At 50.3% G+C, this 27,500-nt stretch overlaps 2 protein-coding genes across 2 annotated transcripts in view; both read right to left on the bottom strand.

The window, feature by feature from the left end:
* The window catches only part of LOC311376646 (vesicular glutamate transporter 1-like), a gene marked incomplete at both ends in the record, with an annotated part of 19,978 nt that extends 11,460 nt beyond the window's left edge, over positions 1-8,518 (bottom strand). Inside the window, 4 exons of the mRNA XM_084491160.1 lie at positions 111-225; positions 304-422; positions 2,418-2,670; positions 8,457-8,518. Coding sequence (XP_084347286.1) covers positions 111-225; positions 304-422; positions 2,418-2,670; positions 8,457-8,518 — 549 coding nt within the window. The remainder of the gene's footprint in view (positions 1-110; positions 226-303; positions 423-2,417; positions 2,671-8,456) is intronic.
* Positions 8,519-19,270: 10,752 nt separating this feature from the next.
* On the bottom strand, positions 19,271-27,274 carry LOC311376645 (sodium-dependent neutral amino acid transporter B(0)AT2-like; the record flags this gene model as incomplete). Its single annotated transcript, XM_084491159.1, has 8 exons — positions 19,271-19,800; positions 21,596-21,758; positions 23,258-23,417; positions 24,270-24,471; positions 24,621-24,807; positions 25,538-25,779; positions 25,955-26,065; positions 27,099-27,274. Coding segments are annotated over 8 exons (1,466 nt in total), but the record flags the coding sequence as incomplete, so codon positions are not given.
* Between the last annotated feature and the right edge of the window lie 226 nt (positions 27,275-27,500).

Below are 27,500 nucleotides of genomic sequence, written 5' to 3'. Positions count from 1 at the left end.
GAGAGAGAGAGTGATGACAGCCTCCCTCTATAGGGAGAGAGAGAGAGTGATGACAGCTGAAGGCTGAGAGGCGTCAGTGCCACTGCTCAGTGAGCAGACGTTCTCCTCACCTCCACCAGGCCCTGGCAGATCCTGACGAGGATGACGCAGCCGAAGTGCATCCGGGCGGCCGAAGGTATGAGCATGTTGAGGCAGGACGTGGCCACGATGGCGAAGCCGAACACTCTGGAGCGGGAGGGAGAGGAGAGAGTCAGCTTCTGATCGTGTCGTGGACCTTCAGCCGTCTGGAAGATGAGGACTGACCTGTTGGCGGCAAACTTCTGACAGATGAACCCTCCTGGGATCTGGGTGACGATGTAGCCCCAGAAGAAGGAGCCGTGGATCATCCCCACCGTCTCGGGGTCCCAGTTGAACTGGGCCTCCTGTGGGGGACAGGGGGGTCAGTGGGGTGGGGTTAGAGTTAGGGCTAACTTCACCCTAACCCAACCCTAACCCAGACACCAGGAGACAGCTTATACTGGACTGGGAGGGAAGGGTGGAGGGAAGGAAACACATAGGAGGAATCTAAAGTATCCTGGTAGAGATTTCCTATAATCAGTGGAATGCTATTACATCATTATATAAAATGGCTCAACTAAAATAAAGACTAGTACAGGAACGGCCTATCACATGAGCCCACTACAGAATCTAGCGAGAGCAAGGACCGACCAAACTTGTAACAAAATGGAAGTTTTTATGTATCATATATCACTCTGTGGGTCAGCAGCTGTTCAGACAACACCATTGAGGTGATTGATAGTCAGTCCAGTGGGACTGTGTTATTCTGCCAACACAAAACCAGCAGTGTCCTGTTCCTCACCTCTGTTAGAGAAAACTAACTTAACTAACTAACTTAACTAACTACCGGCCATGGAGCTAGCTTGTGAAGCCCTGTGGTTAACCCACATGCTGATATCATGAGACCACCTGACCCAACCCAACTCTGACCCTAACCCTGACCCAACCCTAACCCTAACCCTAACCCTATACCTGACCCAACCCAACCCTAACCCTAACCCTATACCTGACCCAACCCAACTCTGACCCTAACCCTGACCCAACCCTAACCCTATACCTGACCCAACCCAACCCTAACCCTAACCCTATACCTGACCCAACCCAACTCTGACCCTAACCCTGACCCAACCCTAACCCTAACTCTATACCTGACCTAACCCTAACCCTAACCCTATACCTGACCTAACCCAACCCTAACCCTAACCCTATACCTAACCTAACCCAACCCAACTCTAACCCTAACCCAACCCAACTCTGACCCAACCCTAACCCTAACCCTAAACCTGACCTAACCCAACCCTAACCCTATACCTGACCTAACCCAACCCTAACCCTATACCTGACCTAACCCAAACCCTAACCCTATACCTGACCCAACCCAACCCTAACCCTAACCCTATACCTGACCCAACCCAACTCTGACCCTAACCCTGACCCAACCCTAACCCTAACCCTATACCTGACCTAACCCAACCCTAACCCTAACCCTATACCTAACCCAACCCTAACCCTAACCCTATACCTGACCTAACCCAAACCCTAACTCTATACCTGACCCAACCCTAACCCTAACTCTATACCTGACCTAACCCAAACCCTAACCCTAACTCTATACCTGACCTAACCCAACCCTAACCCTATACCTGACCTAACCCAACCCTAACCCTAACCCTATACCTAACCCAACCCTAACCCTAACCCTAGACCTGACCTAACCCAACCCTAACCCTATACCTAACCTAACCCAACCCTAACCCTATACCTGACCTAACCCAACCCTAACCCTAGACCTGACCTAACCCAACCCTAACCCTATACCTGACCTAACCCAACCCTAACCCTAACCCTGAACTAACCCAAGCCTAACCCAACCGCGGCTACGCTAACCTAGCTAACCTGTGGAGGGAGTATCACTCAGTAGAAGGTCTGTGCGGTGTCAATGCTCTGTTGTTTAGTTCCCTCTTCAAAGCCTTTTGACACGATGCTGGTGATTAGGAGACAAACCTCCTGTCTGGGCTTAGCCATTCACACCAGAATACCCAGAAACCATCAGCACACACTGGAGAGGACTCCTCCATGAGGGATGGAGCTCCACCACCAGCCAAGGTTAGAACCAAGAAGGAACCAGGAAGGAACCAGGAAGGAACCAGGATGGAACCAAGAAGGAACCGTGATGGAACCAGGCAGGACCCAGATGGCCGCTGGGTGTATGAGACCCATTCGGACTGAACTGACTTCACCACGCTGACCAGGGCTGAACCATGGACTCCTCAGCCCCCCCCCGCCCCCCCTCTCAGCCCCCCCCCCCCCAGCCCCCCCCCCCCCACAACTCCCCCCCTCAGCCCCCCCCCCCCACTCACCACGATGACCTCCTTGTTGTCTCTGAGCTCGCGGTGGCTGTTCACCATGCTGACGATGGCCACTCCCAGGTTACAGCGGATCCCGAAGGAGATGCAGAAGCCCAGCCCGGACAGGATGGCGATGATGTAGCGGCGGGGCAGGCCGAAGCAGGTGCAGTCCACCACCGGCAGCTCCTTCTCCACCACCAGCTCTGGGCGGCCCTCCGCAGACAGCTCCAGGGTCTCCCCGTTCTCCTGCTTCTTCTCCAGCGCTCTGCGGAGAGAGGGGGGGGGGAGTTAGGGGAGGGGGGGAGTTAGTTAAGGGAGGTGGGGGAGTTAAGGGAGCAGTTAAGGGCCTCTGGTCCACCGTCGGGGGGCTTCTGGTTTCTTAAACCCTGAGGTGGTCGTCCCCTTGAGGAACCGCCTCCTGGCCGTGTGTTGGTTAGTTTGAAGATGTTTCTAGATGTTTTTTAATGTTCTCTTCAGGACTTCTGAAACCCAGAACTGGATATCCTAATCAAAACGTTTTCTGAGGAGACTTAACCCAACCTAACCCTAACCAACATTTTCCGGAGGGCAATTTTAACCAACTTTTTATTCCAGCTTGACCTTTTTATGTGGTCAATTAAATATTTGATAATATTGATTTTGCATAATCCATTTGTTTGTAATGTCCCCAAAAGGGCAGGGACCCCTAGTGTCTGTGTGCATGATGTCCTTATTGTTATACTCCTCAAACAAACCTCACCCATCACCACCTCGTCTCTAGAACCTTCCAGCAGTGCCTCCCCACACTGCGCTCTCCAGCGGTCACACGGACCACACTAGACTCACAGCTTCCTGTCCTCACAGCTTCCTGTCCTCACAGCTTCCTGTCCTCACAGCTTCCTGTCCTCACAGCTTCCTGTCCTGACACACGGCTCAGACGTCTCATCTCCCTGCGTCAAGCCCTGGATGGAAGCCCTCCCTCCCTCTCTCCTCCCTTCCTCCCTCCCTCCTCCTCCCCTCTCTTCTTGTGTGGGCTCTCCCCTCCCTCCCACATGTTGCCCTAGCAACAGCTGAGATGAGGCTGACTCTCGGCCTCCTGTATCCAGTGTGTATCGCTGCTTCATCTATTATCCATGGAGGGCGGAGCCTGCATCCGTCTGCAGCTCATTGATCACCAGCTCGGCGCCAACGTCTGGACGTCAGGGTGTGTGCACGAGTGTTTGCGTTTGCGTGCGTGTGTGCGTGCGTGCGTGCGTGTGCAGGTGGGTCTCCGGCGCCCTCTGCCATGCGTTCCCGGGGGGGTTCAGACGCACACAGGCCCTCCACTAGCTTCTGAAACAAGACTGTCAACTTTAACTGAACACCAACACAGCGTCAGGGAGGAGAACATCTGGCAGCAGCCTCCTGATGTCCTCTGGTCCAAGAGGAGCACAAGGTCAACACAGAGACAGGAGGAGCAACATGGGCTCTGACATTGATCAAGTATTAATGATTCTCACTGTTGAATTATTAATATCTCTGACTCTTTCACAGACTATTTCTGTCTCCTCTCTCTCTCTCTCTGTCTGTCTCACACATGACCCTCGGCACGCCTGTTTCTCTAGTGCTAGCCTGCCTTCTAGAGCCTTACTGCCTGTTAGGGTTAGGTACATTTAGGTTAGGGTTAGGTTAGGGTTGGGTTAGGTTAGTCTAGGTGAGGTGAGGTGAGGTGAGGTTAGGTTAGTTTAGGTTAGGGTTGGGTTGGGTTGGATTAGTCTAGGTGAGGTGAGGTGAGGTGAGGTTAGGTTAGTTTAGGTTAGTGTTGGGTTAAGTTAGTCTAGGTGAGGTGAGGTGAGGTGAGGTTAGTTTAGGTTAGGGTTGGGTTAAGTTAGTCTAGGTGAGGTGAGGTGAGGTGAGGTTAGGTTAGTTTAGGTTAGGGTTGGGTTAAGTTAGTCTAGGTTAGGTAAGGTTAGGTGAGGTTAGGTTAGGTGAGGTTGGGTTAGGTTAGGTTAGTTTAGGTTAGGCTACTACAGTGTTTCAGTGTACTAACACAAAGCTAACGGGCCGGACCAGTGCAGTGCTTTTCTCCTCAACAATTTTGCATCTGAGTTGGCTCCAGTCTGGCAACCAATATTTCAAACCTCTGTAGACACACACACAATTCCTCTGTCTTGGAAAACCTCACACATAAAACCACTACCCAAAATCCAATGTCCAAAAGAACATAAGGATTATAGACCCATAGCCCTCACTTCAGTGACTATGAAATCACTTGAAAGAATACTGTTACAACATCTTGTTAGTATAACCAAAGACAAAGTCCATCCCTGTCAGTTTGCTTATAAAAAAGGTTGCGGTACGGAAGATGCGGTTGTCACACTGGTCCACTTAATCACTAAACACTTAGATCTGTCTAATGAAAATTATGCAAGGGTGCTGTTCTTAGACTTTTCTTCAGCTTTCAATACAATTCAGTCTGATATACTGGTGTGTCAAAGATGGTACAGTTGGAACTGAATCCATATTTAATTCACTGGTATGCTTCTTTTCTTAGAGTACAGAGGGTGGAAGTGAACAGAACCCTCTCCTCAGCACTAACTACTAATGTTGGGGCTCCTCAGGGTTGTGTAAGCTCAGCTGTACTTTTCACCCTTTCTACTGATAGCTGTCGTACTGTAGACTGTCTGTCTGAAGGTGGCACCGACAGAGCAGACCAACACATTCTAAAGTACTCTGATGATACAGTTTTAATTTCTCTCTTAAATAGTTCCAGTGATCCTGGACTGCACCAACACAGAGTAAATAAGGTGGTTGAATGGATTGATAACAACGCTCTCATCATTAACACAAAAAAGACAGAGGAGATTGTTTTTGGTGCACACAGATCCCCCATTGCTGTTCATAGTGAACAGATCGACCAGGTCTGTTCGTATACATACCTAGGAGTAGTAATAGACCATCTTCTGTCATGGAAAGATCAGATTGAATCAGTGTGTAAGAAAACAAGGCAAAGAATCTATTTCCTTCGCCGTCTGAGATCTTTTGGTGCTAGTAGAAGGATTCTTCTTCTGTGATTATGAGTGTTCTTCAGTACTGTAGTACCACCTGGTATGGACGTCTGTCTGTAGCCTTAAAGGCACAACTGCTACAACAACTAAGCATTTGTTCAAAGATTGTCGGACAACCACTTCATAGTCTGTATACCTATACGTACGATAACAGCATTCTGAGGTTGGCAAGGAATATCAGCTCAAACACCAGCCATGTGTTGTATAGAGAATACAGGTTGGTACAGTGTTCCAACACACAATAAGGTTAGACTAAAGCAGTCCTTTGTCCATCAGTCAACCTTAAGGCTTAATCAGGAGCTTAGTCATAGGTAAGCGGTGGACATTGCTCTCATCTGCATGTGTCTATATATGTATTTTTGTTTCCACTGTGCTATGTCGTGTGTAATGTGTATATGTGTTTCTATGCATACAATGGCTGCTGGGTCGCAAGACAAATTTCAGCCCGGCTGACAATGCGTAGTACTATATCATATCAGCGTTGATTTTAAATCAAGAGGACTAACCTACGAGGAACGTGAATCAACCTCATCTAACCTTTGACCCCTTGACCCTGACCCTCAGGTGACATCCTGCTTAGCCCTTGGGGGGGTTAGCTTAGGGAGGACCTGCTGGAGGTGGACCCCCTGGAGAGAAACCTAAGCTGCTAGTGAGAGTCAAGGTCGTATGAGAGAAGACCAGGGGCCTCGTGTACAAAGCTTGCTTACGCGTAAGCAACTTCTCACGCAAACGTTCGGATGTACAGAGACTGACTTGACGTGAGAAAGTGCGGTTCTCCACGCAAACTAAATGACTGGCTTGCGCACATTTCTGCTGCATGTTGTCAGTTGGCGGCACATAGAGGCAATGCAGCGCAACAACATTAGAAAGCCTACGCGATCACTAATCATTAAGTAATATTGCAATATGAGGCGAGTTCAAAGTGGATTTGAACGTCGGGATGCGTGATCTTAAATGCGCTTCAATCATGCGTTATTGTTGTCGAGACGCATAATGTGACACTGTTGTTAGGCTAAACTTAAACAGACCCATAAAACGACATTGTCAATATTGGAATTAAAAGGAAATTAAAAGGAAGCCCCAGCAATATTATTTTCAGTGATGGCTTGTTTATTAAACGTTACATATTTCCGGACCACGCATGACATCTGGGCTAATTGATCTCTCTTCACTCATTTGTTTCTTGACTGCAATATTATTAGGCCTATGTTGAGTGGAGTAAGCACAAGCCATTGTTACTTAAAATCCATCAATGAACCGGTCGGCCAATTTCTAATTCTGTACATATTATTGACACCTTGGGTGTATGGGAACAACCTATCGTCAGCATGCATCCAAATAAATGAGAATATAAAAGCATGCGCAAAATGTGGCAATAATCGAGTGTGTGTGTGTGTGTGTGTGTGTGTGTGTGTGTGTGTGTGTGTGTGTGTGTGTGTGTGTGTGTGTGTGTGTGTGTGTGTGTGTGTGTGTGTGTGTGTGTGTGCGTGCGCAGTGTTGGCCTTGTTAGAAGATATTCAAAATGATCGGGTGTTCCGCGACTATTATGATTTTTTGGCTCATGATGATGACTGGCTTATCAGCCGATTCGGATTCCCAAGCGCTATCCTCTTGGAACTATGTATTTCTCCTAACGAGCGCACTACTGCAGGCCTATTTATACTAATTAGCATATTAAATGAGGGAGGAAACTGGGCAGAGAGTCGGGCTCGTGCATGTGCGCTCAATTTCACGTTAATTGGGATGAACAACGAGAATCTGCGTGAAATCGTGTTTACGCAAGGATTGATACATCCAGATTTTTTTTGTGCGCAGCAGCTTTCCAGACTTTGGCGTCCGCAAAGTTTTAGTCCGAAATCCACGCAAGTCTTAGTACATGAGGCCCCAGGTCTAGATGGATCTGTGACACTCATCAGATCACAGGTGGAGTCAGAGAGATTAAATGTTTAATGTCAGAGAGAGTTTAATGCTAAAGATGAAATACTCATCATTTCAGCCTCACGTGGTACAATAACGGCCCCAAAAAGAGAAGAAGAGAATAACGCAAAACGGATTGAATAGAACAGAACTAAACGGAATAGAGCATGGTAGAACGGAACCGAGCAGAACCAAACAGGAACGGAACCGAATGTACCGTTGTTAAGAGCGGGAGGCCGGTGGGACAGCCTATAGGAGCAGAGAACAGAGTGCGTGAGACGAACTGAGAAAAGTCGCATTACGCACGACACGACATGCTGCTCCGAGAACGCGTCAGGGGAGCAAGCAGCACGTGCATGGGAGGAAATAACGGCTCAGCCCCCCCCCCCCCCCCCGCCCCGTCCCGGTAGCTGTAATCCAGCCTGCAGGGTGCAGGGTGCGGGGTGGGGGGGTGCGGGGTGGGGGAGGAGATGGACCGCTAACACCCGGTGCGTCTCAGCCAAGGTGCCGCCGAGGACTTACAGACAGATTGAGGAGCAGGAGGAGGTTATTTCGGGAGGGGATTTATGTGTTTAAATCCCGAGAGGAAGAAAAGAGAGTCCGACAACATTTGGTTTGTAAATACATTAAGCCACAATAGGAAGTAAGGTTGACATTAGATTGAGTTTACATTTGATTTACATTACTGAGGAGAATCAGCCTCACCATCACCAACCAGACAGTAAGGATGGTGTTTGATCAAAAACAAAAAGAATGGATTCAGCCTGAAAGCAGATCAGTTCAAACCACTTTCAGTTCCCGTTTTACACACTTTCTAACGAACAAGTCCATTTAAATATGAAATAACGAGCATTCTGTGGCGACCTTCATCTAGTTTTACGAGTCGAACATCAACTTAAAATAACGGATAGTGGTAACGAAGCATTCTTCTCATTCATGAACTGAACCATGGATTTGGTTTTTGAAGTTTTAGTCCCGATGCTCCGTTTAGTCTCCGGGAATTCACCCGCAGCGCTGCTGTACACTTCAACATGATCTATTTTATATGACATGTTACTTTATATGTGAGAGACACAGGCTCTGTAAGGGTTAAAGTCCCGGTACCTACCCATAAATCTTCCCGAGGGTCCTGGCGGCTACGATCTTGAATCTGTCTGGCCGGACCTCCATCCTCGCGGCTCCAGGCTCCCCGCGGTGTGTCCTCGCGCTCTGAGCGCGGAGCTTCCTCTCGACCCTTCCCGCCTTTCACTCCGCCGTGCGACCCGCGTGAGGACGGAACCCCCTCCTTATATTTGTGGGGAACGCATCGGATTCCAGGAAAATGGTGGAATAAAAGTTGGTCCCGGGAAACTCTACAAGGGCTTATAAACTAGAACGACACAAATCATTTTTCTGGACAATGCTTCTTTTTTTATAGTTACAAAAAAAAAGAAAAGATCACGCTGTCTTATCCTCCTCACTTTGTGTCCCGTTTGTAACTCGGACCTCTCGTGTCGCTGGCCGCGGTCCTGAACGGATTACCGCTAATCTCCTGGGAGCGGGGAGCGCCGCTACGTCACTCACTGGCCGGAAGCCCGACGTTTTAAGCAGGGACTATTCCGGAAGTTGCTATTCTGGGACCATATAAATAGCGACCAGAGCAGAATTGAAGAGCCTTGTAGAGTTCTGCGGTTCTGAAGACGGGAGGGGCGGGTTCTGTCGCCGCCCTAGTGTTCAAACCTGTTTATTGAGTCATTCAAATCCAAGACGATTTGTTATGTAAAACAGGTTCTTTAAATTAGTAGAAGTTAGTTTTTAAAATGTTTTCAATTAGTTTCACTTCTTTTTTTATTAGGAGTAGTGCTAAATGATAGATATTATGTTTAGAACATATATACAGTATAACGATAACCCCAGGTCAACACTAACCTACCAGGTACTCTTCACACAGGGTCAAAGGTCACCGTACACACTATGAGGGCTGGGGTCAAAGGTCACCACTATGAGGGCTGGGGTCAAAGGTCACCACTATGAGGGCTGGGGTCAAAGGTCACCACTATGAGGGCTGGGGTCAAAGGTCACCACTATGAAGGCTGGGGTCAAAGGTCACCGTACACACTATGAAGGCTGGGGTCAAAGGTTAGCGAACAGAACAGGTCTCTACAGGGTGTGGGTCCAGGGTCAGGGGGTCCAGGGGGTCCAGGGTCAGGGGGTCCAGGGGTCCAGGGTCAGGGGGTCCAGGGTCAGAGGGTCCAGGGTCAGGGGGTCCAGGGTCAGGGGGTCCAGGGTCAGGGGGTCCAGGGGTCCAGGGTCAGGGGGTCCAGGGTCAGGGGGTCCAGGGGTCCAGGGTCAGGGGGTCCAGGGTCAGGGGGTCCAGGGTCAGGGGGTCCAGGGGGTCAGAGGGTCCAGGACCTCAGAGGAAGGTCTTCTCCAGGTCTCTGGCGGAGATGGTTCTGAGGGAGGGGGAGGAGCGGTGGAGGGGAGGGAAGGGGGAGACGCGGGGAGGAGGGGTGAGGCTCGGAGGGATGGAGATGACGGAGGGCGTGGCTGAGAGCGAGCCATATCCACCCGGCCTCTCTCGACCATCCCCCACGGGGCCGTGGAGAAACATCATGGGGGGGTTCTCCGGGGGGTCAAGGGTCAACTCTGGAGAGAGAGAGAGAGAGAGAGACAGAGAGAGAGAGAGAGAGAGAGAGAGAGAGACAGACAGAGAGAGAGAGGGAGAGAGAGAGAGACAGAGAGAGGGAGAGAGAGAGAGAGAGAGAGAGACAGAGAGAGGGAGAGAGAGAGAGAGAGACAGAGACAGAGAGAGAGAGAGACAGAGAGAGAGGGAGAGAGAGACAGAGAGAGAGGGAGAGAGAGAGAGAGAGACAGAGAGAGAGACGGACAGACAGACAGAGGATGGGGAGAGAGAGACAGACAGAGGATGGGGAGAGAGAGAGGGAGAGACAGACAGAGACAGAGAGACAGAGGATGGGGAGAGAGAGAGGGAGAGACAGACAGAGACAGAGAGACAGAGGATGGGGAGAGAGAGAGGGCAAAAGGACAAAATGGTTTAAACAAAATGTATTTGAAGGTCAACTCGTTCAAAGAAAGGGTTGGCAATTCACTTCCTGAACATAATGTCTCGTATTTGTTGAAATTCTCTCCACACAGCAATTAATATCTTTAAGAAACCAGGGGGGCAGACGGGCGTTTGTTCCGGGCCACGCCCTCAGATCATATTCCTCTCGATGTGGTATTCACATCGAGAGGAATATGATCTGAGGGCGTGGCCCGGAACAAACGCCCGTCTGCCCACCTTCCTCTCTGGCTCACAGCTCTGACAACTCATTGATTAGACCGGAATCTTCTTCATGGCTAACAGACCCGCTGCTAAAGATAGCGGGCTAAAGCTAGTGAGCCAAAGCTAGTGAGCTAAAGATAGCGAGCCAAAGCTAGCGAGCCTAAGCTAGCGAGCTAAAGCTAGTGAGCTAAAGATAACGGGCTAAAGCTACCGAGCCAAAGCTAGCGAGCCTAAGCTAGCGAGCTAAAGCTAGCGAGCTAAAGATAGCGGGCCAAAGCTAGCGAGCTAAAGCTAGCGAGCCTAAGCTAGCGAGCCTAAGCTAGCGAGCTAAAGCTAGTGAGCCAAAGCTGGCGAGCCTAAGCTAGCGAGCTAAAGCTAGCGAGCCTAAGCTAGCGAGCCTAAGCTAGCAAGATAAAGCTAGTGAGCCAAAGCTAGCGAGCCTAAGCTAGTGAGCCTAAGCTAGCGAGCTAAAGCTAGTGAGCTAAAGATAACGGGCTAAAGCTACCGAGCCAAAGCTAGCGAGCCTAAGCTAGCGAGCTAAAGCTAGCGAGCTAAAGATAGCGGGCCAAAGCTAGCGAGCCTAAGCTAGCGAGCTAAAGCTAGCGAGCCTAAGCTAGCGAGCCTAAGCTAGCGAGCTAAAGCTAGTGAGCCAAAGCTGGCAAGCCTAAGCTAGCGAGCTAAAGCTAGCGAGCCTAAGCTAGCGAGCCTAAGCTAGCAAGATAAAGCTAGTGAGCCAAAGCTAGCGAGCCTAAGCTAGTGAGCCTAAGCTAGCGAGCTAAAGCTAGCGGGCTAAAGCTAGCGAGCCAAAGCTAGCGAGCCAAAGCTAGCGAGATAAAGCTAGTGAGATAAAGCTAGCGAGATAAAGCTAGTGAGTCAAAGATAGCGAGATAAAGCTAGTGAGCTAGTCACATGTTTTAAAAGGAGCCTGGGGGGGGGGGGGGGGGGGTCCCGATAGCTTAAAGAATCTCTCACCTGTAAACACACATTTGATTCCTGTGAATCCACATCTCTAAAGAATATGATCTAATATGATCTACGCTGGGGATAAACAGGACAGGCTCAATACGAGAGGCAGATCTTCTCTGCGTTGCCGGGGTTACCGGAGTGGTCGTGCAGCGGGGCGTGCTGGTACTGCTGCTTGCTGTAGAACTTGTTGTAGATGCAGAAGACGGCCGCCATCAGGGCCACCGTCCCGACCGCCGCCACCACGAACAGACCCACTCGGTTGGCGCCCTGGTCCAGAAGAGAGCCGTCTGGGGGCCAGAGGAGGACTCATGAGAACAGACCCACTCTGTTGGCCCCCTGGTCCAGAAGAGAGCCGTCTGGGGGCCAGACTCATGAGAACAGACCCACTCGGTTGGCCCCCTGGTCCAGAGAGCCGTCTGGGGGCCAGACTCATGAGAACAGACCCACTCTGTTGGAGCCCTGGTCCAGAGAGCCGTCTGGGGGCCAGACTCATGACATTCTCCTTATGCTTTTATATCTAAGTTAATCTAAATAAGCTCACAAAATGATGAGGCTTGTACTGTTAGAGTACTCTGCTGAGTCTCTTTCGTATGACATATCGTTTGTGTAAATAGCATAATGTGAAAAAGTTTGTTTTTAAAACACGTTAGCATTTAGCTTCTACCGGAAGTACACCAGATATGTAAGAAGCACCTCGCCTCTAGCCATGTTAGCACCTAGCCTCTAGCCATGTTAGCACCTAGCCTCTAGCCATGTTAGCACCTAGCCTCTAGCCATGTTAGCACCTCGCCTCTAGCCATGTTAGCACCTCGCCTCTAGCCATGTTAGCACCTAGCCTCTAGCCATATTAGCACCTAGCCTCTAGCCATATTAGCACCTAGCCTCTAGCCATATTAGCACCTAGCCTCTAGCCATATTAGCACCTAGCCTCTAGCCATATTAGCAGGGTGCCCACACACAAACGCCGATGTATAACCATCATATTTCCAATCGATTATTCATTTTAGCGCCATTGAAACAAGGAATACCGTAACCGTTTAAGCTTGACATTGTGTTTGTAGGTTAAATATTGACATTGTTAGGCTCTGCAACGTCCAAAATGGTTAGCTTTAGTGATAGCCAGAGCCGGAGCTAGAGCCGGTGACGTCATCACGCTCTAGCCTCAATGTCAATGAGACCAACTGAAAATATATCGAATATACTAATTAGTTGGTTTTTTAATGAGTTTTTACAGTTTTTCTCAATTGTTTAAACACGTTTTCTGAAACTATAGCTCAATTTCTCAAAACTCTAAACACAAACCTGAGAAGAGTTCATCATTTTGTCAAAACTCCAGAAATTCTTCTCAAAACTGATTTTTTCCACCCAACAGTAAACACAGCTATCCTATGAATATCTCTTAGAGAGCATCAATGAAACACTGGTGTGATCAATTCAAAACACTTCCATTAAAATACTGTTTCCATATGTTTTGGCTTCATGAGGCCATGTTACATATTCAAATGTATAACATTGTTTAGAAATAGCTTTCTTTTTTAAAGTTGCAATTAGGTGGTACATATAGTATAAAGACCGTTGCCATGTTGTCATACAATACTGTGAATATATCATATAAATATTGCATTGACACAATCGTATCAGAATAGGATACACACTCACAACCCAGCTTCCCAGAGTCATACTGTACACTTATAGTTGATACTGCAACATTGTCAGATTTCTGAGAATACACAAATGTTACCTATTTTTGCAAAACTCACAGTACTGTAATTGCACTGATACAGTAAGTAAAACAAAAAACACTACAGTAAGAAAATGTTTAGACTGTCTTTCGGGGGATGTAACGATGAGATCAGTGCTCAAATACAAAAAGGTAACAAAGCAAATTATTTACTGTATTTGTTATTGTAATACATAAAGTAAAATGTTCAGCTCAACTGACAGCAAAAAAAAAAGGTTTTCGTAGGCCCACAAAAAATTAAAATAAGAATATACAATTTGTTGAAACAGATCTAAATAGAAATCAGAGTGCATCCCGCCTCCGAGCCTGATCAGGCCAGAGGAGCTCATCTACAACACAGTGAGCTCACCTGAGGCCTCTTTTAGGCCCTGTTTACATGAGGACGCTTGTGGGTAAAAACAACAAAATATTTTATCGGAAGTGCCTTTCGTTTAGACAGTGTTTATGGGGCTTAAAAACGCAAAAATCTGAAACCACCCTCCAGAGTGGAAAACTTGAATACGCTCCACTGTAGCATTTCCGTCTACACTGCCAAGACGCAAAACTCTAGAAGAAGGAAGATTCTACGCATGCGCTCAGACATGGCGGTCTTGTGTGATAGTGTATCACAGCACCACCTCACCGCCTGCCATGCATACCCAATCGAATTCCACACACTTTTGCGTCACTGTATGCACGGAGATTTCCTCCCGAAAACGCTTGTCTAAACGCGGAATAAAAAGTGAAGACGCGACGCCACTTTAGCGTCTTCTGTTCAGACCGTCATCATGTAAACGTGGCCTTATGCTCTCACACATGATTCAAGTGTTTTGCCAGTTGAGTTTGAACAGGTGAGAAGAGAGTGAGACCAATTGGTAATGTGGTGTGGCGTTTTGAAGGCCAGTGTTTTCCAGGTGAACCAAGTGTGCTAAATGATGAGATTTGTGCTTAGAGTTTTGCAAAAATGTGATTTAGAATTTCTATATGTGTGAAAACAGTGGAATTGTGCTTAGAGTTTAGCAGTCTGGAGTCTTTCAGAATTGTGTGCATAGTTCCATTTTTTGTATGTATACAATCAAGAAAAACTAAATGTTTGAACGAAGGTTAACGTATAAGAATTGACCAATTTGCAAAGAGTGAAGTAGCTGAAATGTCAAGAGAAGGCAGTAACTCACATGTAGTTTGTATTTCTATGGCAGTAACTAAGGTAGTTTGTATTTCTATGGCAGTAACTCAGGTAGTTTGTATTTATATGGCAGTAACTCACATGTAGTTTGTATTTCTATGGCAGTAACTCAGGTAGTTTGTATTTCTATGGCAGTAACTCACATGTAGTTTGTATTTCTATGGCAGTAACTCAGGTAGTTTATATTTCTATGGCAGTAACTCACATGTAGTTTGTATTGCTATGGCAGTAACTCAGGTAGATTGTATTTCTATGGCAGTAACTCAGGTAGTTTGTATTTCTATGGCAGTAACTCAGGTAGTTTGTATTTCTATGGCAGTAACTCAGGTAGTTTGTATTTCTATGGCAGTAACTCACATATAGTTTGTATTTCTATGGCAGTAACTCACATGTAGTTTGTATTTCTATGGCAGTAACTCAGGTAGTTTGTATTTCTATGGCAGTAACTCACATGTAGTTTGTATTTCTATGGCAGTAACTCACATGTAGTTTGTATTTCTATGGCAGTAACTCACATGTAGTTTGTATTTCTATGGCAGTAACTCAGGTAGTTTGTATTTCTATGGCAGTAACTCACATGTAGTTTGTATTTCTATGGCAGTAACTCACATGTAGTTTGTATTTCTATGGCAGTAACTCAGGTAGTTTATATTTCTATGGCAGTAACTCACATGTAGTTTGTATTTCTATGGCAGTAACTCACATGTAGTTTGTATTTCTATGGCAGTAACTCAGGTAGTTTGTATTTCTATGGCAGTAACTCACATGTAGTTTGTATTACTATTGCAGTAACTCAGGTAGTTTATATTTCTATGGCAGTAACTCAGGTAGTTTGTGGCAGTAACTCAGGTAGTTTGTATTCCTAAGGCAGTAACTCAGGTAGTTTGTATTTCTATGGCAGTAACTCAGGTAGTTTGTATTTCTATGGCAGTAACTCATGTAGTTTATATTTCTATGGCAGTAACTCAGGTAGTTTATATTTCTATGGCAGTAACTCACATGTAGTTTGTATTTCTATGGCAGTAACTCAGGTAGTTTATATTTCTATGGCAGTAACTCAGGTAGTTTGTGGCAGTAACTCAGGTAGTTTGTATTCCTAAGGCAGTAACTCAGGTAGTTTGTATTCCTAAGGCAGTAACTCACATGTAGTTTGTATTCCTAAGGCAGTAACTCAGGTAGTTTGTATTCCTAAGGCAGTAACTCACAGGAGGTCTGGGCGGTCTGCTGCCCAGCCTGCTGGTTCCTCGGGGGGGGGCGCGGGGGGTCCTGGGTGCGTGGCGGCCCGGCGCTGACCCCCTGCTGGGCGCTGACCCCCTGCTGGGCGCTGACCCCCTGCTGGGCGCTGACCCCCTGCTGGGCGCTGACCCCCTGCTGGGCGCTGTGGGCCCGCCGGCCCAGGAGCAGCAACAGGCCGAGGGTGACCAGGCGCAGCATGCTGGTTCTCCTGGGAGGGAGGGGAACACGTCAGCCCGCCCACACGCTTCCCTCCCTCCCTCCCTGTTCTCTTCTCTAATTCACATTATTGACGTGACGGAACATGCAGCCTCATCTCCGTCGTCACAACGTGACTCCACCTGTGAGTCCTGGGCGTGGTTCAACTAGTCTGCGTTAAGTAGGGCCGTCGCTGTTGCTGCTGTCCGGTAGAAATCACCACACAGATTGAAGTAGATAGAAATAATAGGAAGCATTTACACGCCAGACTAGCACACATTATCATCCTCAGCAACCACAGGATGGGTTAGGCTAACCCTAACCTTAACCAACAAGCCTAACCCTAACAGGTAGAAGGCGGTCTGGGTTACCTGGTGTGAAGGGTTAGGTTAACCCTAACAGGTAGACGGCGGTCTGGGTTACCTGGTGTGAAGGGTTAGGTTAACCCTAACAGGTAGAAGGCGGTCTGGTTACCTGGTGTGAAGGCGGTCAGCTCTCGGTGCGTTCAGGTGAGCTTCTGCTCTCTGCCTAACTGGCTCCTCCTTCCTGGTCTGTGTGATTTAATTGAGACCGCGTCCATAGCAACCACACACCCAGGAGGTTTAGATCTCCACAGGCGACCCCAAACGTTCTGCTCATTAGTGGGACGATACTGCGCAGTGTTTGTGTTCCACGCCTCTGGAAGCACTTCGGACATCTCTTGTGGCTTGTTCGTAGAGCATATAGACAAGGTTTACGGAGTATAAAAACCCTTTCAAATTAAAAACAGGTTGTATGCAACAGCGCCCTCTTTTGGAGCATGTTTATACTACAGAAGACACCGGAATTAAAACAAAAGACAACTATGGCAACACTTAACATTAAGGCTACAATAATTAACTTAATGAAGTTATAATGTAAACAAACAGTTAATAAAGATGTATCTAATGGTCTAGTAACAATTTACTAATGGTGTGTAGGTTAACTAAGGCAATGGGGTTAAATGTAACAAAAAATATTAACGTATACATGTACACATATAACAGGGGTTAGGTTAGGGTTCAATTTAACCTAATTTATGCAATTAAATAATACTTCAAATGCAAACAACAGACTTTAGACATGTTATAAATAATGGAAGGAACACAATAGAAAAAGTATTTCAAAACGTGAATCAATTTATTTACATTATAATTGTAGAGCTATAACTTTACAGATAAAAAAAAAAGAGTATCCTGCGAAACAAATGTACAAACCATAAATGTTCAATGTTGAAATATGTATAAAATGAAACGCACAACTATTGCTTCCAGAACATACATAAGCTTGGAATCCTGAACCACAATCAAATGTAAGAACTAATTTGTAACAAGACAGCAATATAATAAAACTTAAAAAACATCTCTCAAAAAAGTATTTTCATCTTATTGTACAACAGCATCCGATTTGATTTCCACCACAACAAGCTTGTTGTAGCGTTTGAGACCTCTTGACATCTCTTGGGGAACCCAAACCATTTGTTCAGTCAAACATAAAAAATACCAGATATTTTAAAACCATCTGGCCTCTACATTTAAAAAAATCTGATGTTTGTAAAAGTACCTCAAGTCATTATTTTAAAGAACAGATATTTGTAAAACTATCTGGCCTTTACACTACACAAATAGGCTTCAGCTGACCAAAACATAGAGCCAACGATAGGTTTGGACTGGTTTGTGTGCAGGCAGTAAGAGTTCAAGGGACTTGAAAAGACCCTTTAAAGTACAATTTATTACGCCTTCTTTCCTCAAACGCATAAAAATAAACTCATAAAATAAGACATGGAATCAAAACTGTCAAACGACCATAGCCAATACATGGATCAGAAAGCGTAACTCTTTATTTTAACACTATATACAATTTCAAAGGACCTCGTGTTAAAAAGAGGGTAAAACACATTGTCTTTAAAAGTGTTCTTTAAAGGTCAATATTGAGACGATTTAATACAGAGGAAACTGTTGGACCGCAGTGAAGAGGAGACGGATCCGCTTGTTCAACCAATTAACACGCAAATAAATTAAAAGGAGATTAAAGACAAAAAGAACAGAGAAATTATAATAAATACAGGAATAAAGATCATTCAAGACACCAGCACAGCAAAATGGTCACAATAAAAAATTTCTTAATAAGAAAAATAATTAAAACAAGAAAACACTGAACACTGCAGAAGAAGAGCAGCAAGTAAAGAGACCGGACGGCTGGACCAGTGGGACCAGGGAATGGAACCAGAAACCAGTGGCCTTGTTTATGACCAGTGTGGGCACACAAAACCAGTGGCCTCGTTTATGACCAGTGTGGGCACACACACACACAAAACTAGAGATGCTCCGATCAGCATTTTTGGGTCCGATCACCAAAATCTGCCGATTGCCAATCACTGCCGATCACAGAACGGCAGGGAATGGGAATCTTCCATATCGTTTATCTATAATCTGGGAGGACCAGTTTCTGTTCCAATAGACTTTATTCTTTCTCTTTGATCCCCGTGACTGAAACATGTCGCTCAATGCGTTCATCAAAGCCTCTGCAGAATGAGACTCATACTCTTACTGTGTGTCATGTGCGATGCCGAAATGTTCCTGCGTGCACACTGCTGTATTTACGGTACTGAAACGAGAGCATATTGAGCTCTGCAAGTGCTCCGTAAACTAAACTTTACGTTACACTGCCTCCTGTGCCATCATTACAGCGACCGTGGAATCCTGGTGGTGCACAATGTGGCAGACGGGAGAACTCAAGCTGCCACCGGCAAGTTCCCATTTGAAAAAAAGTTGTTGTTTTTTTAAAGTTGGGCAAGTCATTTATGTCACGTGATCGGCTTTTTTGACCGGCGCTTTGGGTTAGGGTCAGGGTTTAGGGTTAGGGTTAGGGTTAGGGTCGGGGGTTAGGGGTCAGGGTTAGGGTTTAGGGGTTAAGGTCAGGGTCAGGGTTAGGGTCAGGGTTAGGGTTTAGGGTTAGGGTCAGGTCCGATCATCCTATTTTAACCAATATCAGCCGATCATGATCAGCATCTGATCAATCGGAGCATCTCTACACAAAACTAGTGGCCTGGTTTATGACCAGTATACACACACAAAACCAGTGGCCTGGTTTATGACCAGTGTACACACACAAAACCAGTGGCCTGGTTTATGACCAGTATACACACACATAAAGATGGCCTAGTTACTCTTTGTTCAAAACGGCCCCTAACAGCTCCAGGTGTTGGAGAGAGAGAGAGAGAGAGGGAGAGAGAGAGCGAGAGCGAGAGCGAGAGCGAGAGGGAGAGGGAGAGGGAGAGAGAGAGAGAGAGAGAGAGAGAGAGAGAGAGAGAGAGAGAGAGAGAGTTGGGCGATCACTGAGCAGCCAAGAGACACTTTCGGTCGTTTATCATCCGTGGAAAACTTGAGTCTTTAGTGTCTTTAAGAAGTCGTTATCTCAACCTCCCTCACTAGCAGTGATCCATCACATGGATCAATACACGCTGCGTCGTGGCGTATTGATCGATCAAAGACCGATCAAAGACCGATCAATACGCTGCACCGTGGCGTATTGACCGATCAAAGACCGATCAATACGCTGCACCGTGACCCTCCTCACCTCAGCAGTCCCTAATGTCATCGATCCTGAAGCTCCGCCTCCGACCGGCCGCTGGACCTCCGCTACACGGCCGTCTGCTCCGTCACGTCCGTCAGCTCCGTCACGTCCGTCACGGGGGTCTGGCATTGGTCGTCGTCGGTGGGGACGGCGTGGAAGGCCCCCCGCGCCGCCCGGCCCCGCAGCGCGGCGCGGACGAAGCCCAGGGGGACGGGCAGCATCGCCAGGACGATGAGCAGAGAGAGCAGCGCCAACGCCCAGTCAGGGTACTGCAGCACCGCCTCCGACGCCTGCAGAGAGAGAGCCTTCACCACACGCACCTCCACCCGGACCCCCACCCCCACCCGGACCTCCACCCGGACCCCCACCTCCACCCAGACCTCCACCCCCACCCCCACCTCCACCCAGACCACCACCCAGACATCCACCCGGACCCCCACCCCCACCTCCACCGGTCATGTAGAACACAGAGTGTGTAACAGAGTGTGTGTAACAGAGTGTGTGTAACAGAGTGTGTGTAACAGAGTGTGTAACAGAGTGTGTGTAACAGAGTGTGTGTAACAGAGTGTGTGTAACAGTGTGTGTATAACAGTGTGTAACAGAGTGTGTGTAACAGAGTGTGTGTAACAGTGTGTAACAGAGTGTGTAACAGAGTGTGTAACACAGTGTGTGTAACAGAGTGTGTGTAACAGAGTGTGTAACAGAGTGTGTAACAGAGTGTGTAACAGAGTGTGTAACAGAGTGTGTGTAACAGAGTGTGTAACAGAGTGTGTAACAGAGTGTGTAACAGAGTGTAGGCGGCGGGTTTGTGTCTTTCTGATTCGTTTTGGTTCTTATTTAATGAGCTTCCAAAACACTGGGGATGGAATTTAGAGAAATACTACTACTACTACTACTACTACTACTACTACTACTACTACTACTACTACTAATACTAATTAAAATTACATAAATTCGCGAAAAATTAAAATTAAATCTGCGCACAGAGATGAACGGGACCTCGCACCGGCTTGCGGCCGCGTCACGTGCCGTCGTAACATGTGCGCACATGGCAGCGCACATGTGCACATTTGGGGCATGGGTCCAAGAGGCTTTTCTGTCGGTATTGGCACGTTGTACGTGCATACCGAGTTTCATACATATTGGCGAAACGTGGCGCAGGGGCTGCTTTTTGAAGTTCCTGTAGGGGGCGCTACAAACATGACAAACACGATTTTTGGTATGTGAGCTACAGGCAGCAGTTTATGTGTCCTGTGAATTTCATATTGATAACTATTACGGTCTCCGCAGAGTGATTGTGAGCCTCTGGTGGTTTGTTCCCCAAAGGCCACTGAGTTGGTCCCGCTCAAATCAAACATAGCGTCTATGAACTGTGGCTATTTTAGTAACAGGCCACGCCCATTTCAAAGCCACACCCCATTTGAAAAAATGTTGACTATCTTGTTCAGAATTTGATTCTGAACAACTTTAGTAGAGGGGTCCAAGATCATAGGAGTCCAATTCATGTAGATATGTGCAATTTCCTATTTTTGGGGTGAAAAACACACCCCTTTTATAACTCAATGGCTCATGGGTACTTTCAACTTTATTGTACAGACTTATCCTTATGTCAGATTGAAGATAATGGGCCATAGATGATACGTGCCAAAGTATTTTAGTCAAAGTCGAAAAACCTGGGATCCTTGGGCAATTTACTGTTTTGAACTAAATTCGCTACCGGAAGTGCTAAGTTAGTATCTGCTCATTTGTTCATCATGAGGATTTGCACGTGTGTGCAAAGTTTCATGAGTGTAGGTCAAACCGGTGACGAGATATGCTTGTGTAAACGTTGACATTTTGGCATAGTTGGTATAGCGCCACCTTGGGGCCGATGTGAATTTGACGGCTAGAATATCAAATCTTACAATCTTACAGCAGTCCCACCGAATGTGCCAAATAAAAAAGAGTTTTCGTATATGTTCGGGGGGGAAATGCAATCAAAGTGCCTGAAAAATACTAATAAGAAGAAGAATAATCGGACCAAAAACAACAACAGGGGCCGTGCAGGTTCTGCCCGGTCCCTGATAACAACAGGGGGCTGGGTACCTCCTCCCGGCTCCAGGACAGGTAGGTGGGTCTCTCCAGCAGCATGCGGATCAGGCTGGCGGCCAGCAGACCCAGCATGGCCAGCAGACACACGTACTTCCACAAGTACTTGTAGACGGAGCTGGGACGCCAGCCCAGCATCACCTCGATGTCGTCCAGGAACCTGACACACACAACCACAGCATGAGGGCCCCCACACACACACAACCACAGCATGAGGGGCCCCCACACACACACACAACCACAGCATGAGGGCCCCCACACACACACACACACCACAGCATGAGGGGCCCCCACACACACAACCACAGCATGAGGGCCCCCACACACCACAGCATGAGGGGCCCCCACACACACACAACCACAGCATGAGGGGCCCCCACACACACACACACACCACAGCATGAGGGCCCCCCCCCACACACACACACACACAACCACAGCATGAGGGGCCCCCACACACACACACAACCACAGCATGAGGGCCCCCACACACACACACACCACAGCATGAGGGCCCCCACACACACACACAACCACAGCATGAGGGCCCCCACACACCACAGCATGAGGGGCCCCCACACACACACACCACAGCATGAGGGCCCCCACACACACACCACAGCATGAGGGGCCCCCACACACACACACACCACAGCATGAGGGCCCCCACACACACAACCACAGCATGAGGGGCCCCCACACACACACACACCACAGCATGAGGGCCCCCACACACACACACACACCAGAGCATGAGGGCCCCCCCCCACACACACACACACACCACAGCATGAGGGCCCCCACACACACACACCACAGCATGAGGGGCCCCCACACACACAACCACAGCATGAGGGCCCCCCCACACACACACACACACACACACCACAGCATGAGGGCCCCCCACACACACAACCACAGCATGAGGGGCCCCCACACACACACACACACCACAGCATGAGGGGCCCCCACACACACACACACACACACAACCACAGCATGAGGGCCCCCCCACACACACACACACACACCACAGCATGAGGGCCCCCACACACACAACCACAGCATGAGGGCCCCCACACACACAACCACAGCATGAGGGCCCCCACACACACACCACAGCATGAGGGGCCCCCCACACACACACACCACAGCATGAGGGCCCCCCCACACACACAACCACAGCATGAGGGCCCCCACACACACACCACAGCATGAGGGCCCCCACACACACACACACCACAGCATGAGGGCCCCCACACACACACACACACCACAGCATGAGGGGCCCCCACACACACACACAACCACAGCATGAGGGCCCCCACACACACACAACCACCACAGCATGAGGGCCCCCACACACACACAACCACAGCATGAGGGCCCCCACACACACACACCACAGCATGAGGGGCCCCCACACACACAACCACAGCATGAGGGGCCCCCACACACACACACACCACAGCATGAGGGCCCCCACACACACACACACCACAGCATGAGGGGCCCCCCCCACACACACACACCACAGCATGAGGGGCCCCCCCCACACACACACACCACAGCACGAGGGGCCCCCACACACACAACCATTTGAAAGGCTTTAAGAAGTACACTTCTAAAGTGTGCGCGGGGGGGGGGGGGGGTCCTGACCTGTCGGCGCCGTAGAGCCAGGACACGCTGAAGGTCTCACAGACCACCACGATGATGAGGGGCAGCGTGGCCGTGTAGTCGTCGAACATGCTCACAAAGTAGTTCCCGCAGCGCTGGGTGAACAGCAGGCCGATCAGGAAGCCCAGCACGCAGCCGCCCACTGAGGGAGAGGAACAGGTCTGAGGAACCGCCCCCCCCCCCCGGCCTCGCTGGCCAGAGAACGGTCAGCGCCCGGGGGTCAGACCCGGGGTCAGACCCGGGGTCAAACCCGGGGTCAGCGGCCGGGGGTCAAACCCGGGGGTCAAACCAGGGGGTCAACGCCCGGGGTCAGCGCCCGGGGTCAGCGCCCGGGGTCAAACCCGGGGTCAAACATGGGGACATGATCAAGGCTGTCTCCATGGCAACTTGCTGTGTTATCGCGATGACATCCTGCGGCTGAGATACCACGGTTGTGCCGTCGGGCGAGCGACTCTTCAGGCCTACGCACACACAAACTCTTACACGGATACAGATACGCAATCACCCCCCCTCTACCCCCATCCCACGCCTTCGCCGCTTTTGGCTCCCCCCCCCCAGTACGACAAGACGGGCCTGTGTCCAGCACCTGACGGCTGCAGATGACCGGGGGGCTGCTTGCCTGTACTGGTTAACCCCCCCCCCCCCCCTCCGTTGCAGGTCTTGTGTTCTCATGTTGTGACTATGTGCTTATGTGCTGAGGTGTTTTTTGTCCTGTTCCCACACTGTACTCCCCCTAGGAGTATAGTCTGGGGGTTGCCTCCCTCCCTCCTCCCTCTCCTCATGTCTTGCTGTATTTTTCTCTCACCCTGTCTTCCGGTCCTGTCTACCCCATGTGTGTTTATGTGTTGGACTGGTCGATGGCCCACTTTCGTTGTGCAAGTATGTGTACAATGACCGGGTTTATTGTTACCAATAAAGGTTTGTTTGAATTTGAATTTGAATTTGAAACCCGGGGTCAAACCCGGGGTCAGGGCCCGGGGAGGGGGGCAGTTACCCGTGAGCTTGGTCTTGTTGCGGGCCAGGACCTTGAAGTTGTCGCAGAGCGGGGCCAGGATGCCCTCCATGGTACCGAACATGGTGCTGAGGCCCAGGTTGAGCAGCATGAGGAAGAACAGGGCGGACCAGAAGGGGCTGCCGGGCAGCAGGGACATGGCCTCGGTGAAGGCGATGAAGGCCAGCCCGGTGCCCTGCGCCCCCTGGGGGGGGGGGGGGAGAGAGGAGCAGCCTTTAAGGATCACAACCAGCGCTCCCAGTCTGCCACTGGTCCACTGGTCCACTGGTCCACAACCTGCTTCTAGGTCCTAGTCCAACAAACAAACACTGAGGTCAAAGGTAGAAGCCAGACCTTCTGCATCTCCTGCTCCAGGTCGCAGTCCGTCAGGTTCCAGGGGCCCCGGGCCCCGTGGGCGTGGAACCAGCGCCGGTACTCCTCCAGCCCCACAGAGCCCGGCTCGGAGAGGTTGAAGCCGGGGACCCACGGCTCCTGGGGGCCGGGCCCCCGGGCCCACCGCAGGGAGAACGTCTGCACGTTGCTGAGGACCAGAGAAGAGTTAGCACCGCACCGCCCGGACACCACCGCCCGGACAGACAGCACCACCCGGACAGACAGCACCACCCGGACAGCACCACCCACCGCCCGGAGAGCACCGCCCGGACAGACAGCACCACCCACCACCCGGAGAGCACCACCCACCACCCAGACAGACAGCACCACCCCGACAGCACCACCCGGAGAGCACCACCCGGAGAGCACCGCCCGGAGAGCACCACCCACCACCCGGACAGCACCACCCACCACCCACCACCCGGACAGACAGCACCACCCGGACAGCACCACCCACCACCCACCACCCACCACCCGGACAGACAGCACCACCCGGACAGCACCACCCACCACCCGGACAGACAGCACGGAGCAGGAGCAGGCGGTGGTTACCAGGTGGTGGTTACCAGGTGGTGGTTACCAGGCGGTGGTTACCAGGCGGTGGTGGTTACCAGGCGGTGGTTACCAGGTGGTGGTGGTTACCAGGTGGTGGTTACCAGGTGGTGGTTACCAGGTGGTGGTTACCAGGCGGTGGTTACCAGGCGGTGGTTACCAGGCGGTGGTTACCAGGCGGTGGTTACCAGGTGGTGGTGGTTACCAGGTGGTGGTTACCAGGCGGCGGTGGTTACCAGGCGGTGGTTACCAGGCGGTGGTTACCAGGCGGCGGTGGTTACCAGGCGGCGGTGGTTACAAGGCGGTGGTTACCAGGCGGTGGTTACCTGGCAACGCAGGTCATGGCGGTGGTCTTGGCGCGGAAGCCGAGCACGGAGAAGACGACCAGCGTGGCGAGGAGGGAGGTCAGGAAGTTGATGAAGGAGACGGTGAAGGCGTCGCGGTGGCAGTTGTTGCTGCGGGGGTTGTAGGAGGAGTAGGCGATGACCGAGCCGAAGCCCAGGCCCAGGGCGAAGAAGACCTGCGTGGCCGCCTGCCGCCACACCTGGACACTGCCCCAGATCTCCAGCTGGGAGGGGTCAGGGGTCAGGGGTCAGGGGTCAGGGGGCACACCCATAGACACACTCTCCTTCATGCTCCGTTAGGTCATGCAAGGGTCGGGTCATATCGTACAGGGTAACCCTAACCTGTGTACCCCTCCCTCACCCCTCCCTCCCTCTCCCCTCCCCTCCCTCCCTCCTCACCTTGGGGTAGAACATGTGGACGATGCCCTCTCTCGCCCCGTCCAGCATCAGGCCTCTCACCAGGAAGCAGAGCAGCACCACGTAGGGGAAGATGGAAGAGAAGTACATGACCTGACAGGGAGCAGGTCAGAGGTCAGAGGTCAGAGGAACCAAAAGAGAAACCGTTTGAACATTTAGAACATGGAGGACATATTTATAGTTAACTTAACTAACCATTGGTGACAGACGTCACAACAGAGCCCTAGCCCTGACCCTAACCCTAGCCCTGACCCTAACCCTGACCATGACCCTGACCCTAACCCTGACCATAACCCTGACCCTAACCCTAGCCCTGACCATGACCCTGACCCTAACCCTGACCCTAACACTGACCATAACCCTGACCCTAACCCTAGCCCTGACCATGACCCTAACCCTAACCTTGACCCTAACCCTAGCCCTGACCCTAGCCCTGACCCTAGCCCTGACCCTAGCCCTGACCCTAGCCCTGACCCTGACCCTAGCCCTGACCCTAGCCCTGACCCTAGCCCTGACCATGACCCTGACCCTAGCCCTGACCCTAGCCCTGACCCTGACCCTGACCCTAGCCCTGACCCTGACCCTAGCCCTGACCCTGACCCTAGCCCTGACCCTGACCCTGACCCTAGCCCTGACCCTGGCCCTGACCCTGACCCTAGCCCTGACCCTGGCCCTAGCCCTGACCCTGGCCCTGACCCTGACCCTGACCCTAGCCCTGACCCTGGCCCTAGCCCTGACCCTGGCCCTGACCCTGACCCTAGCCCTGACCCTGACCCTGACCCTGACCCTAGCCCTAGCCCTGACCCTGGCCCTGACCCTGACCCTAGCCCTGACCCTGGCCCTGACCCTGACCCTAGCCCTGACCCTGACCCTGGCCCTGACCCTGGTGTGTCTCTTGTCGTGTGCGGGTCCAGACCACCAGTATCTCCTCAGTCCTTCAGGCGTCCCTTTAGAGACACACCGTGCTCCAGTGGGGGGTTTAAGACCGGTAACCAAGGTAACCTAACAGCAGAGCTATTGGACCACAACAGGGAACCAGCTGCTCCATCTACAGCTAAACAACCCCGCCGGAAGTGACTTTGTTGTTGTTGTTGACGTCCGCTTCAGGGTGGCGACGGCGGCGTACCTTGGCCGAGGTCTTGATGCCCTTGAACATGCCCAGGCACACGATGGTCCAGGCCGCCAGCAGGCAGCAGGTGAGCGGCAGGTTGAGCTGGCCCGTCTCCTCGATGGAGTCTGTGATGTCCAGCGCCGTGCGGTACCAGAAGAAGGTGGTGGGGGCGCTGGCCTCACACTCCGTCACTGGGGCGACGACAACAAACAAACAATCCAGAGGAGCAGCGTCAGTAACGTCACCATGAGGCCGACCCAGAGACAGTGGAGACCCCCTAGGGCAGTGAACCCCAATTAGCGGCCCGCGGGCCAAATCCGGCCCGCAGGAGCCAATGTCCGGCCCGCGCTGACCCAGTGGCATTCACATGTAAAAAAATAAAATTAAACAAAAAATAAAGAATAATAAAAAAAAAAG

This window comes from Micromesistius poutassou, assembly GCF_964030765.1.
Source record: "Micromesistius poutassou genome assembly, contig: SCAFFOLD_449, whole genome shotgun sequence".
Classification (NCBI taxonomy): Eukaryota; Metazoa; Chordata; class Actinopteri; order Gadiformes; family Gadidae; genus Micromesistius; species Micromesistius poutassou.
This window is presented reverse-complemented; position numbering and strand designations above follow the sequence as displayed.